The sequence below is a fragment of the Theropithecus gelada genome, chromosome 16 (genome assembly GCF_003255815.1).
Source record: "Theropithecus gelada isolate Dixy chromosome 16, Tgel_1.0, whole genome shotgun sequence".
Classification (NCBI taxonomy): domain Eukaryota; kingdom Metazoa; phylum Chordata; class Mammalia; order Primates; family Cercopithecidae; genus Theropithecus; species Theropithecus gelada.
This window is the reverse complement of record NC_037684.1, coordinates 4654015-4669123: the sequence shown is the minus strand read 5'-3', so window position 1 is coordinate 4669123 and position 15109 is coordinate 4654015. Positions and strand designations below refer to the sequence as shown.

The 15109-nt window shown below is 43.2% G+C and overlaps 1 protein-coding gene across 1 annotated transcript in view; it reads right to left on the bottom strand.

The window, feature by feature from the left end:
• The window catches only part of LOC112609248 (HEAT repeat-containing protein 6-like), a 192266-nt gene extending 183932 nt beyond the window's left edge, over nt 1–8334 (bottom strand). Inside the window, 5 exon segments of the mRNA XM_025361774.1 lie at nt 3514–3621; nt 5427–5505; nt 5693–5739; nt 6638–6745; nt 8227–8334. Coding sequence (XP_025217559.1) covers nt 3514–3621; nt 5427–5505; nt 5693–5739; nt 6638–6745; nt 8227–8334 — 450 coding nt within the window.
• Between the last annotated feature and the right edge of the window lie 6775 nt (nt 8335–15109).

Genomic DNA, 15109 nt, shown 5'->3' with positions numbered 1-15109 from the left:
GAAAAAAAAAAAAAAAAAAAAAAAAAAAAAAAAAAAAAAAAAGAAAGAAAAAAACAAACAAAGAAAAGAAGTATTAACATTTTAAGACTCTAGTGCCAGTCAAGATGGAGTAGTCCACCATAGCTTATTTCTGTTGCTGGTTATAACTAAACACTCTGGAATAAACACAAAAAGCAACTACCTGTGCACTCTGAAAAGTAAACAAATGCAGAGTCAAACTTGGAGAAAGGAGCCCACATGGGAGTGAGTTACCATGTGTGCGTGTGTGTGTGTGTGTGTGTGTGTGTGTGTGTGTGTGTGATCTGAGGATAGGCACACAGTGAGCTGTGGCAGTGCAGTGTAGACAGCTAAAACTCCCAGAGAAGTCCTGTCTGTGTAGATCGAGGAACTCAGAAAGTGAGTCCCTGGGTCTCAGAGCTGGAAGGGAGAAATGTCCATTTTTTCCCTCTCTCTCTTGCTGTGGCAGTGGCATGGGCAACTAACCCTCCTTGAGAAGCCCCATCATTCTGGCTCTAGGGCAGGCAGGAAGTTGAGAAGAATCCCAGAGAGGAGACCTAGAGAAGCGTTCTCCTACTTCTGTGCACGAACAAGCATCTGTCCAGGGCTGATTCCTGAGGTGCATACACACAGAATACCCCAAAGCAGCACAGCAAAAGCCTCGAAAACTGAACAATAACATAAGGCAGAAGTCCACGTCTAACCCCCAAAGGGCACAGATAGACGTAGGATGATCTACAGCAGCACAGGACGGGCTTTGAAAACTGTCTTGACATTGGAATCCACAGGGAGAAAAAAAGGCAAGACAGACCTTGCAGTCTGAATCCAAGCAGGATGACTGAATGCTGAAAACAACGAAAATCAGCATTCTCTGGAGGATTTTAATAGAACCAGAGAGTCACAATGGAATATTCCAACTGTTCAGCATACAAACTGGTATTATTCAATATACAAAGAGTCATGAAAAAGTGACCATTCTCAAGCTAAAAAGATAATCAACAGATACCAATGCCAAGATGACGGAATTACCAGACTTTAAGACAGCTATTATCATCATGCTCTATAAGTAAAAGTGAGCATACCTGCAGTAAGTGTTAAGATACAAGTTCTCAACAGAAGAAAAAACTATGAAAAAGAACCAAACAGAATATAAACTGTAATGTAAACTCAATGTAAACAGAATGTAAACTGATAAAATATATCCAAAATAAAATATTTCACTAGATGGTATCAATAATAGGATAAAGATTACCAATAGAGCAAAGAGTTAGTGAAGATGGATCAAGAGAAATTGTCCAGGCCAGAGGTATGGTGGCTGATGCCTGGGAGGCCAAGGTGGGTGGATCACCTGAGCTCAGGAGTTCAAGACCAGCCTGGCCAATATGGTGAAACCCCATCTCTACTAAAAATACAAAATTAGCCAGGTGTGCTTGCAGACACCTGTAATCCCAGCTACTGGGGAGGCTGAGGCAGGAGAATCGCTTGAAACTGGGATGTGGAAATTGCAGTGAGCCGAGATCACACCAATGCACTCTAGCCTGGGCGACAGAGTGAGAATTCATCTCAAAAAGAAGAAACAGCCCAGGCGCAGTGGCTCACGCCTGTAATCCCAGCACTTTGGGAGGCCAAGGTGGGTGGATCACCTGAGGTCAGGAGTTCGAGACCAGCCTGGCCAACATGGAGAAACCCGTCTCTACTAAAAATACAAAAAAATTAGCAGGGTGTGGTGGCAGCTGCCTGTAATCCCAGCTACTTGGGAGGCTGAGGCAGGAGAATTGCTAGAACCCTGGGGACGAAGGTTGCAAAGGTTGCTGTGAGCTGAGATGGCACCACTGCACTCCAGCCTGGACGACAGAGTGAGACTCCGACTCACCAAAAAAAAAAAAAAAAAAAGGAAACAAACAAATGAACTGACATACTTAACGGTAAAAGGCTAAATGTATTCCCCTTAAAATCAGGAGCACGGCACACATGTCTACTGTCACCATTCCCATTTAATGTATTAATAACATCATATTGGCAGTTACAGTTAATACAATAAAGCAAGAAATAGAAGGCATAGGCATCAGAAAGGAAGAAGCTGTTTCTATTTGTAGACAACACTGTCTACAAAGAATCTACAAAAAAAGGCTCTGAAAACAAACACATGAATGAGAAACGGGCAATGTTATTCAAAGCCACAGTTTTTACTTCAAATCTTCTATCTCCAGATCCTTATATCAAATTGCCAACTGGATATCTTCACCTGTATGTTTCCCAGGAACCCCTAAGACTCAGTATTTCCAAGCCCAAATTATTGATGTCTGTCCAAACTTGGTCTTTCAAAAAAATTCCCTATTCCTCTGGTAATGCCACCGATTTACTTATTCTAGTACAGCGTCCCAATATTGACTCACCCATCTATCCATGCTGAAAAATGAAGATTTGTCTTAGACTATTCCTCTTACCTGCCCCATATACTTGGTCATTAGGCTATCAATTAATCTTGTTATGAAACCAACTGCCCCAAACCTAGAAGCTTAAAAGACAATAATCTATAGGCAGGGCGCGGTGGCTTATGCCTGTAATCCCAGCACTTTGGGAGGCCAAGGTGGGAGGATCACGAAGTCAAGAAATCGAGACCATCCTGGCCAACACGGTGAAACCCTGTCTCTACTAAAAATGCAAAAATTAACTAGGCGTGATGGCGCGTGCCTGTAGTCCCAACTACTCAGGAGGCTGAGGCAGGAGAATCACTTGAACCCAGGAGGCGGAGGTTGCAGTGAGCTGAGATCGCGCCACTGCACTCCAGCCTGGTGACAGAGCGAGACTCCGTCTCAAAAAAAAAAAAAAAATTCCCCTGCTTATGTTAAGAGCACGAAAAATAGGGCCAGGAATGATGGCTCATCCCTATAATTTTGGCACTTTGGGAAGCCGAGGCGGGAAGATAGCTTGAGTCCAGGAGTAAAATAGTGAGACTCCGTCTCTACAAAATAATGAAAACTTAGCTGGATGTGGTACACACCTGTAGTCCAGGTACTCACGAGGCTGAAATGGTTGGGTCACTTGAGCCTGGGAGGTCAAGGATGCAGTGAACTGTGATCACACCACTACACCCTACCCACAGCCTGGGCTACAAGGTGAGACCCCGTCTCAAAAAAGGAAGTACCAAAAATCTAGAGCTGTTTCAGGAATAAAATACATGTAATTAGTGAGGTTTTTCTCTCCCACTGCTATGACTAATTTTTGGTTGAGACGCTAAGCCAGACGTCATTTTAAGTCTGTGGCCCAACCAAAAAAGGGAATCATACTCTCCAAAGAATGGTACCTTCCTGCTCTGATTGCTAAAATAAAATGTTGCCTTATGAAAATCAATTCTGTAGGTATCAATAAGTTATAAAAGCATGGTTTATTAAAAAAAATAGTGGGCCAGGTTACTTGCATAAACTGCAAAGCAAGCAAACTGAATTTTCTTATCCAAGAGCCCATCCTCATACTTACAATTTCCCATGACTACATGGAAATTCTTTCACTTACCAGAATGACCTGACTGGCACTTTCACTGAGAGTTGAGTCATCTGGGCTGTCGACAGGTGTCTGATGTGTAGACTTGGAATCAAACTGACTCACATCCTCTTCAGATTGCTTTATACAAACAAAATAATTTAGAAAATAATAAATAGTCCATATGACATCAATCAAATGCACCGTAAGCTCTGGGAGCTCTTTTCGCAGGGGTTAACTACAATGAAGTATTAGAATAGTCTTAGCAGGCACAGAATGAAGAAAAAAATGCAGGTGGAAGTACTGAGTCAAATTACATCTTCAAATCTTAAACATGTACTCAAATAGATTTTAGTATACAGTTATTCCTATTAAAAATGTGAATATAGCAATTAATATAACAACTGGACATGGTGGCTCATGCCTGTAATCCCAGCACTTTGGGAGGTTGAGGCTGGCAGATCACAAGGTCAGGAGTTCAAGACCAGCCTGGCCAATATAGTGAAACCCCATCTCTACTAAAAATACAAAATATTAGCCAGGCGTGGTGGTGGGCGCCTGTAATTCTAGCTACTCGGGAGGCTGAGGCAGGAGAATGGCGTGAACCTGGGAGGCGGAGCTTGCAGTGAGCTGAGATCCGGCCACTGCACTCCAGCCTGGGCGGCAGAGCGAGACTCCGTCTCAAAAAAAAAAAGATGCTTGGCTGGGTGCAGAAGCTCACACCTGTAATTCCAGCACTTTGAGAGGCTGAGGTGGGTGGATCACTTGAGCCCAGGAGTTCGAGATCAGCCTGGGTGACATGGTGAAACCCTGTTTCTGCAAAAACTTAGCCAGGCATGGTGACACGTGTCTGTAGTCGCAGCTATTCCGGAAGCTGAGGTGAGAGAATCACTTGATTCTGGGGAGGTCAAGGCTGCGTTGAACTATGATCGTGCTACTGCACTCCATGCTGGGTTCCTGGGTGACAGAGTGAGACCTTGTCTCAAAATAAAATAAAATAAATAAAACATAAAAACAAATTTTTATGTTTATCTGCTGAAGAGAGGATAAACCAAAGAAATAAAAATGTTTCTGTCTGCTCTGAGATTTTTCTTTCTTTTTTTTTTTTTTTGAGACAGAGTCTCACTCTGTCGCCCAGGCTGGAATGCAGTGGCCAGATCTCCGCTCACTGCAAGCTCCGCCTCCCGGGTTCGCGCCATTCTCCTGCCTCAGTCTCCCGAGTAGCTGGGACTACAGGCGCCCGCCACCTCGCCCGGCTAATTTTTTGTATTTTTAGTAGATTCGGGGTTTCACCGTGTTAGCCAGAATGGTCTCCATCTCCTGACCTCGTGATCCGCCCGCCTCGGCCTCCCAAAGTGCCGGGATTACAGGCGTGAGCCACCGCGCCTGGCCGCGATTTTTCTTATTCTAAAAGAGTCTCAAGCGATCCTCCTGCCTCAGCCTCTCAGGTAGCTGGGACTCACAGGCACATGCCACCACACCCAGCTAACTTTTTTTTTTTTTTGAGATGGAGTCTCGCTCTGTCGCCCAGGCTGGAGTGCAGCCGCGCAATCTCCGCTCACTGCAAGCTCCGCCTCCCGGGTTCGCGCCATTCTCCTGCCTCAGTCTCCTGAGTAGCTGGGACTACAGGCACCGCCACCACACCCGGCTAATTTTTTGTATTTTTAATAGAGACTGGGTTTCACAGTGTTTGCCAGGATGGTCTCGATCTCCTGATCTCGTGATCCGCCCGCCTGGGCCTCCCAAAGTGCTGGGATTACAGGCCTGAGCCACCGCGCCCGGCCCAGCTAACTTTTAAATGTTTTGTAGAGATGGAGTCTTGTTATATTGCCCATGCTGGTCTTGAACTCCTGGCTTCAAACAATCCTCTCACCTCGGCCCTTTAAAGTTTTGGGATTACAGGCATGAGCCCCTGCACCCAATTATATGCTTTCATGTATACTTACCAACAGAGGTTTAAAGGGGGGGCTCCACCTTTCCAGCCAGAAGTTCTTCCCAGTTAATCTGTCTAAAGAATGGATGAGCCTAGGGGAAAAAAAAGCAGAAAGAAAAGTTGAGGGGAATAGACTTTGCTGGATTGAGAAATTAATCACCTTTTTGAAGTTACAAGTCACAAAATAAGCTAAACTTATAAGCAACTACATATAACCCTGAGAAATACATAAAACTAGCACTATCTTCCCCACAAAACACCAAACATGCCAATCCCTACTTGAACTTGTCCAGCGTCCCCAGGACCAGCTCCCAGACGAAAAGCAGCTTGAAAGAGGAAAAAAAAAGCCTGGATAAAAAACTTTAGTCAAACTGATTTTTTTCCTTTTTAGACTTTGCTTGTCTACTTTGCCTTGAGAAAATATAGTTTATTGGCCAGGCATGGTGGCTCATGCCTGTAATCCCAGCACTTTGGGAGGCTGAGGCAGGTGGTTCACCTGAGGTTGGGAGTTCGAGACCAGCCTGGCCAACATGGTGAAACCCCTTCTCTACTAAAAATACAAAAATTAGCCCGGCATGGTGGTGCACACCTGTAATCCCAGTTACTAGGGAGACTGAGGCAGGACAATCACTGGAACCTGGGAGGCGGAGGTTGCAGTGAGCCAAGATCATGCCATTGCACTCCAGCCTCTCCAGCCTGGATGACAGGGCAAGACTCCATCTCAGAAAGAAAAGAAAATATAGTTTACTAATTACTACTGAATAATTGCTTAAGGGTCTGTAATCCCAGCACTTTGGGAGGCCAAGGCAGGTGGATCACCTGTGGTCAGGAATTCCAGACCAGCCTGACCAACATGGTGGAACCCTGTCTCTATTAAAAATACAAAAATTAGCCAGGCGTGCTGGCAGGCGCCTGTATTCCCGGCTACTCGAGAGGCTGAGGCAGGAGAATTGCTTGAACCTGGGGGGCTGAGGTTGCAGTGAGCCAAGATCGCGCCACTGCACTCCAGCCTGGGTGACAGAGCAAGACTCTGTCACAAAAAAAAAAAAAAAAATTATAAAAAACAATATGAAAAGAAAGTCATTAGAGAAATCTGTACTTCGCCTTCAAAAACTGAAGACTTTTTTTGTTCAATATGTATTATTCAAAATATACATTAAATTCTATCTAGTTAAATCCTAGTCATTGAATCTTATAGTGTCGGTGACCATTTAAGAACCTTACCTTTTTAAGCAGATCTCTGGCTTCTTGTGTGAGGTAGGGAGGCAAATTGAGTTTACATTTGAGGATGCTGTCAGTTGTTTTCTTTCTATTCTCCCCAGTGAATGGGGGCTAAGAGTAGAAGACAAGTGAAAAATATTAGCAGGGAGTGAAAAATATTAGCATATAAGAAACAAATTTTAAATAACAATATCATCTATTTCCTGAATTAGTTATGCATGGAGATCAGAAATGTATGCTGTGAAATAGGCTAACTGCTAAAGACCTTTATTTTGTTTTAGAGACAGGGTCTCGCTATGTTGTCAAGGCTAGATTCTATTAATAATCCTTAGCTCCAATGATCCTCCCGCCTCAGCCTCCTCAGTAGCTTGGGCTACAGGCACGCACCACTGTGCCCGGCAGCAGTGCAGTTTTTAAGCAACAGGACAGAGGAAGTAGCAGTGTCCTGGAAGGAAGCCTGTGTTTCCACCATTAACTTGTTGTGTGATAATAAGTGAGCTATGTGATTTTATGCTTCAGTTTCTCCATTTATAAAATAAGGACTCCCGAGTAGCTGGGATTACAGGAGCACACCACCATGCTCGGCTAATTTTTCTATTTTTAGTAGAGACGGGGTTTCACTATGTTGGCCAGACTGGTCTCAAACTCCTGACCTCATGATCCACCCACCTTGGTCTCCTAAAGTGCTGATAGGCACGAGCCACTGAGCCTGGCATAGAAATTCTTTATACTACTCTTGAAACTGTTTAAGTATGAAATTATGTCAAAATAAAGTTTTTCCAGGCAGGCACAGTGGCTCACACCTGTCATACCAGCACTTTGGAAGGCCAAGGCGGGCAGATCACCTGATCAGGGTCAGGAGTTCAAGACCAGCCTGGCCAACACGGTGAAAGCCCAGCTCTACTAAAAATACAAAACAATACCCCGGTGTGGTGGCGCATACCTGTAGTCCCAGCTAAATGGGAGGCTAAGGCAGAAGAATCGCTTGAACCTGGGAGGCAGAGGTTGCAGTGAGCCAAGATCACACCATTGCACTCCAGCTTGTGCGACAAGAGCAAAACTCCATCTCAAAAAAAAAAAAAAAAAAAAAAAAAAGAAAGGAAAAAAGAAATAGATACCTGTGATCTAGAAATGATATGGAAGTAACAAGTTCCTACGAGGTGGTAGGCCCTGGGAAATGTGGAGGATCTCCATTGTAAGCTATATACCCCATCACTAAGGCTACATTAAACTAAAAAGTCTCGTTTAAAGATCCAATTCCAAAAATAGTCAGTATGTTAAATAATCCTCCCAATGATTTAAATTACAGTATCTTACCCCAGTACAATTTGATGGCTCTGCATCACTTAGGTATTTGTTTTTCTGTTAAGTGAATGATTATAAAGGAATTAAAATAAAATTTTACAGATGAGAGAAAAAATCTTAAGTTTCCTCCATATTTGTCTGCCAATAGAAACATGTGGTCACATCTGAATTTTGACCTTCAGTGTACTCATCAATTTTAAGCACTATTTGCTCATAATGGGAAAAAGTATTTTTCCATTGAAAAATAACATTTTGACCCAGTTTCTGGAGTCAATGCAAATAATTACACCAAACTCTGTGTACTGACCACTGAGATACTCAAGGATGAGATAGAGTTTTCCACCAGTCTCAAAGGCATATATTAAATTCACTTTACTTCCTCCAGAATATTCCATTCTGTTTTTGTGAGAGCTCTGTCTTTGGCATTTCTTACTATCATTGCCTAAAGTAAAAGAGATAATCTATAAGAACAAAATAGTGAATACTTTTATTCTATAGTAACTGGAAAATCTATTTTGTGATTTTCTTGCCAATATTGAACTATTAACCATAGTTCCCACTAGAGAGTGAGATGGGGTAATGGAAAACGTTCATTTTATAGATGCCTCTGAGCAGTTTGGATTTTTTGCAGTGAACATGTAAATGAATACCTAAAGAGATTTTTAAAAAAAGAAATCTGTAATCAGATCAAGTTTATTCATATATTCACAAACTATTGAGTGTCTGCTATGCTCCAGGCTGTGCCAAGAAAGCAGAACAGAAGGAATGCCCTGTCCATAGGAGCCCAAAAGTCCATAGGAGCCCAAAGCCTCAGGGGAAAAAAGACAAGTCAATGTAGGTAAGCGCAGGATAGTAAGGGTAAACAGGGGAACTACATCTGACCTAGCAAAAAGTCTTGCTTGAAACTTATTAAAATGAAATGTGGCCTGGATGCGGTGGCTCATGTCTGTAATCCCAGCACTTAGGTGGGCAGAGGCAGGAGGATCGCCTGAGCCCAGGAGTTCAAGATCTGCCTGGTAGCAAGCATGACTCCATTGTCCACACAAATGGTAAAAAAAGAAAGAAAGAAAGAAAGAAAGAAAGAAACAAAGAAACAAAGAAAGAAAGAAATGTAGAAGGTAAAAAAGAGGCATTCCAGTGCAAAAGAGGATTGATAGAACAGGATATGTCTGGGGAATATGCAAGTAGTTCAGTATGGTTAGAAGTAGTTAGAGATTAGGCTAGAGAAGTAGGTAGAGGCCAGGAAATGGAAGGTCTGGGCAAAGGAAGGTCTGGGTGAAATGAACAAACCTTTGGCTTTACAAAAGACACATCTAGTAGCAGTAGGGAGTATTAGGAAAGAAATGAGACTAGTTAGGAGACTAGTATAATAAACCAACTAAGAAGATCTGTAAGAAAATGAAGGTAGAAAAAGATGAAAGGCTAAGAATACATAATTTGCATTTGCCAACAAACTACATATGAGGGGAAATGATGATCCCTTTATTTCTGCGTAAGTAATAAGATAGATAATGGTGCCATTCAACATCGGCAAATGAAAGTGAAAAAGTTTTGGGAGGACGATGCCCTGTTTTAGACATGCCAGGTGTCAGTTCCAGGAAGTTCCCCTAATGGTACATCTCCATAAGCAACATGGAAAGCAAATACACAGGTTATTGGTTGCAACATTATCTGTGAAAGTGAAACACTGGAAACAGCCTAAATACTCAGACACAGGATATTGGCTGAAAACCTATGGAATCTACACAACATGTAACAAAGCTATAAAAATCAGAAACATCTCTATAAAAACAAGATGCAAAAGAATATTTAAAAGTACAACAACATGGATACTACACTATCTTTTGTACAAGAAAGGGGAAAAGAAAATATATAATATATATATATAATATGTATCTGCTTATACCTGCAAAAATGAAGACAACTAAGATAAACTAAAAGCTAATGATAATGGAAGGGAAAGACAAGAAATAAGACTTTTGAGTATGACTTCTGGGTAAAATATTTTATCATCCACTTTTTTCTTTCCTAAATCAAATATTACTGCAATTATAAAATGTAGATTTTTCTTTTTGAACCATATTAATGTTTAATATATTCCAAAAATAAAATAAAATCAACAAAGATGAAGGGTGGGAAGTACAACTAAATACAGTAGGAATACATCAGTTTAATTGACTATTACACCAATAGCTTTACCACAGAAAGAAAAAGAGAAAAAATACATAAGAGAAAAAGATATATATTTTTTTAGATGAAGTCTCACTCTGTCACCCAGGCTAGAGTGCAGTGGCGTGGTCTTGGCTCACTGCAACCCCCGCCTCCCAGGTTCAAGTGATTCTCCTGCCTCAGCCTCCCAAGTAGCTGGGACTACAGGTGCCCACCACCGCACCTGGCTAATTTTTGTGTATTTAGTAGAGACGGGGTTTCACCATGTTGGCCAGGCTGGTTTCGAACTCTTGACCTCATGATCCACCCGCCTTGGCCTCCCAAAGTGCTGGGATTACAGGTGTGAGCCACTGTGCCTGGCAAGAAAAAGATGCTTAAGTAATTTTAGACTGCACGCCCTTAGTGGCCTATGTGTAAGCACACAAGAAATTGCAAAGAAATATTAAATCAAACTTAGTAGGTTTGTAGCGGGAAATACTATTGGTATTAAAATTTTCATTATGCATATACTGTACAACTGAACAAATGAGGGCATTCATTTATATTGTTACTGGAGTTCTCACTGCAGAATAAAAGGAGATCTAAATATGAACTGAAAGAAGAATGTGGCCGGTACAGTGATTCACGCCTGTAATCCCAGCACTTTGGGAGGCCGAGGCAGGTGGATCACAAGGTGAGAAGTTCAAGACCAGCCTGGCCAAGATGATGAAACTCCATGTCTACTAAAAATACAAAAATTAGCTGGGCATGGTGGCAGGCACCTGTAATCCCAGCTCCTCAGGAGGCGGAGGGAGAGACTTGCTTGAACCCGGGAGGTGGAGGCTGCAGTGATCCGAGATCGCACCACTGCACTCCAGCTTGGGGGACAGATGGAGACTCCGTCTCAAAAATTAAAAAAAATAAAATAAAATAAAGAAGACGAATGCTATGGAATTGGGCTAGAATTAGGGCTAACAATACGAAGCACTTTGGGAAGCCAAGGCAGGTGGATCACCATGTTGGCCAGGAGTTTGAGACCAGCCTGCCCAACATGGTGAAACCTCATCTCTACTCATCTCTACTAAAAATACAAGAATCATCCAGGTTTGGTGGTGCACACCTGTCCTCCCAGTTACTCCAGAGGCTGAGGCATGAGAATCACTGAAACCCAGGAGGCAGAGGTTGCAGTGAACTGAGGCAGCCTGGGGTCCAATGCTGTGATGAGCCATGATCACGCCACTGCACTCAAGCCTGGGCAGCAGAGGAAGACCTTGTCTCAAAACAAACAAACAAACAAAAAAGGGCAAGGTACAGTGGCTCACACTCTAATCCCAGCACTTTGGGAGGCTGAGGCGGGCAGATCATGAGGTCAGGAGTTCAAGACCAGCCTGGTTGACATAGTGAAATCCCATCTCTACTAAAAATACAAAAATCAGCCGGGTGTGGTGGCACACACCTGTAATTTCAGCTACTTAGGAGGTTGAGGCAGGAGAATTGCTTAAACCTGGGAGGCAGAGGTTGCAGTGAGCCAAGACCGTATCATTACACTCCAGCCTGGATGAGTGAACCTCCAACTCAAAAAAAAAAAAAAAAATTAAAAAAGGAGTATAGGGCCAGGTACAGTGGCTCATGCCTGTAATCCCAGCACTTTGGGAGGCCGAGGTGGCCTGATCACTGGGTCAAGAGATCGAGACCATCCTGGCCAACATGGTGAAACTTCGTCTCTACTAAAAATACAAAAAATTAGCTGGGCGCCATGGCACATGCCTGCAGTCCCAGCTATTCTGGAGTCTGAGACAGGAGGATTGCTTGAACCCGGAAGGCAGAAGTTGCAGTGAGCTGAGATCGCACCACTGCACTCCAGCCTGGCGACAAACAAGACTTCATCTCAAAAAAAAAAAAAAAAAAAAAGAGTATAAAAAATCTTTACAGAAGAATGACAATATAGAAAAAATACAGAAAAAGTAGAAAAGTCTCCATTTTATAATCACTATAGTAATATTTGATTTGGGCAAGAAGCAATCCAGATGAAACCATTAAGTAAAGATTATTATGCAACAGAATATTCACAATGTTTCTATCATTCTATAGATCACTTGTTAATTACAAAAGGAAAAAGAGGCCAGGAATGGAGGCTCACCTCTGTAATCCCAACACTTTGGGAGGTCAAGGAGGGCAGATCACCTGAGGTCAGGAGTTTGAGACCAGCCTGGCCAACATGACAAAACCCCATCTCTACTACAATTACAAAAATTAGGCAGGCGTGGTAGCAGGCACCTGTAATCCAGCTACTTGGGGGGCTGAGGCGGGAGAATTGTTTGAACCCAGGAGATGGAGGTTGCAGTGAGCCAAGATTGCGCCACTGCACTCCAGCCTGGGCGACAGACTGAGACTCCTTCTCAAAAAAAAAAAAAAAAAAAAACCCTTATTGTTAGGAGATATATAGAAGAAATTAGGGGTGAAGTGCTGTGAAATCTGCAGTTAACTCTCAAATTGTACAGGAAGAAAATTTATTAAAGTTAAAAAACATGAATATTCATAGATATACATATATGTGGGAACAGGTAGAAAGGGAGGGACACACAGACAAACAAAATATGGCAAAATAGTAACAACTGGTGATCACTGAACTATTCTTACAACTATTTGAAAAGTTTAAAAAATGTCAAAGGTATATAATTTTTTAACTACACAGGAGGTTTAAATTTTTGTTTTTTAAATAAGCAATCCATCGTGAGGAAGTCTGAGAAGACACAGACTGAGATAAGATGAAAAATAAGTAAAGTAGAATCACAGTAATAAAAGGAACAGAGTTTCAAAATGCTGCAGTCAGTAGCTTCAATGCAAAAGAAAGTTAAATTAAGGATGAACTCAGTAAAGATAACTGGATTCAGCAACTGGGAAGTCATTGATGACCTAGGGTACGGGAGCTTCACTCAAACAGCAGAGTTAGGCCACGTGCCGTGCCCCACACGTATAATCCAGTACTTCGGGGAGCCAAGGTAGGTGGATCTCTTGAGGCCAGGAATTCAAGACCAACCCAGCCAACATAGTGAAACTCCATCTCTATTAAAAATACAAAAATTAACCAGATACAGTGGCACGCCCCTGTATTCCTAGCTACTCAGGGGGCTGAGGCATGAGAACTGCTTGAACCTGGAAGGCAGAGACTGCAGTGAGCTGAGATAGGGCCACTGCACTCCAGCCTGGGTGATAGGGCAAGACTCTGTCTAAAAATACAAAAAATAGGCCAGGCGTGGTGGCTTATGCCTGTAATCCCAGCAGTTTGGGAGGCCATCGGTGCTCTGGCACCATGGTCCTCTGGTGAGAGTGCAGCCTGAACGATCTACAAACTGCCTTCAAGGTCTCTCTTCCATTGTCCTGGTGAAGAGCACAGCCCTGATCCATGCAGGCCTCCTGACCCACACCCTCTTGTTCTCTCCCAAACACACTTTCTTATCTGCTCAATATGGACAGGCTGAGAAGGCTAAAAATTTCCCAAATTTTTAAGTTCTACTTCCCTTTTGATTATAAGTTCTGTCTCTAAATCATTCCTCTTTTCTTTCATTTTCCTAGAAACATTCAAGAGAATGAAGGTACTCCTTCAATACTTTGCTTAGATATTTCTTCTGTCAAATTTCAGGTTCATCGCTCGCAAGCTCTGCCTTCCAGAAAACACTAGGAGCACAATGCAGCCAAGTTCTTTGTCACTTTATGACAAGCGTCACCTTTCCTCCAGTTTCCAATAACATTTTCTTCATTGCCATCTGAGACTTCATCTGGATGATTTTTTCCTTCCATGTTTTTATTTTTTTAAGAGACTGAGTGTCCCTATGTTGGTCAGGTTGGTCTTGAAGTCTCATCCTCAAGTGATCCTCCCGTCTTGGCCTCCCAAAGTGCTAAGATTCCAGGCATGAGACACCAGGCCTGACCCCCTCCATATGCTACCGACATTCTCTCCGGCTCTCCTCTTCTGAGCCCTCACCAGAGTCACCCTTAACCAAGAGTCACAGGGAGAAGATGGTCACCCACACGCCAAGAGACAGGCCTGGAACAGAGCCTTCCTGCACCGCCTCAGAGGGACCCACCCTGCTGACACCTTGAGGGTGGACTCATGGCCTCCAGGATTGCGAGACAGTAAGATTCTGTTGTTGAGGGTGCCCAGTCTGTGGTCCTGTAAAACAGCCCTAGGAAACTAACGCAGCCTGTTAGCCCAAAGATAGTGGAGAGATGGAATGAAATAATAATAGAAATATATGTGAAATAATAATAGAAATAAAGCACACAATGAATGTAATGGGCTTGAATCATCTCCGCATCATCCCTTCTCCTTCTCCCGGGTCCACGGAAGAGTTGTCTTCAAGAAACCTGGTCTCTGGTGCCAAAAAGGTTGGGGACCACTGGTGTAAATGTTTCTAAAAATAGTTAAACAACTTAAGGTTTACCTGCTACAAATAATGCAGATTTAAATGCTAATAAAAATGGGTGCAAATGAAAACACTCTTTCTGTGGTCCAGGGAATCTTAACCATTCTCTGAGAAAGACTCGCAGCTTGGAACTGCAGCTGCCTTCCCACATCCTGTCCACTGCAAAGCCCTGCAACACACACACATGCACACACGCACACACACATGCACACGCGCACACACACATGCACACACACGCACACACATACCCTGTGCTTCATGCCCTCACCAGGGTGTCCTGGGAGAGAATGCATGTTTTTAGGAGAAATGAAGACAACTCAGGCCCCTATTCTCCTGGTGATTGCACAAGTGCCTTCTCTGCAGACCATGCTTCAGTGCCTTTCTTGGTTCTCCCTCTTACTGAAAGAGAGAAGCAGAGACCCCTACCCCTGTCACCCACCACCTCCACCCCTAGGCTGCCCCAGGCCCAGGTTCCAGAAGTCTCCCAGGATCCAGGAACTAAGGGCAACCACTGGCTTCCACAGCCGCTAGTCCATGGGTCAGGCGCCTCTCTGCGAGCTGACAAACCTTGGCTCTCATGCCCCACACCAAGCCA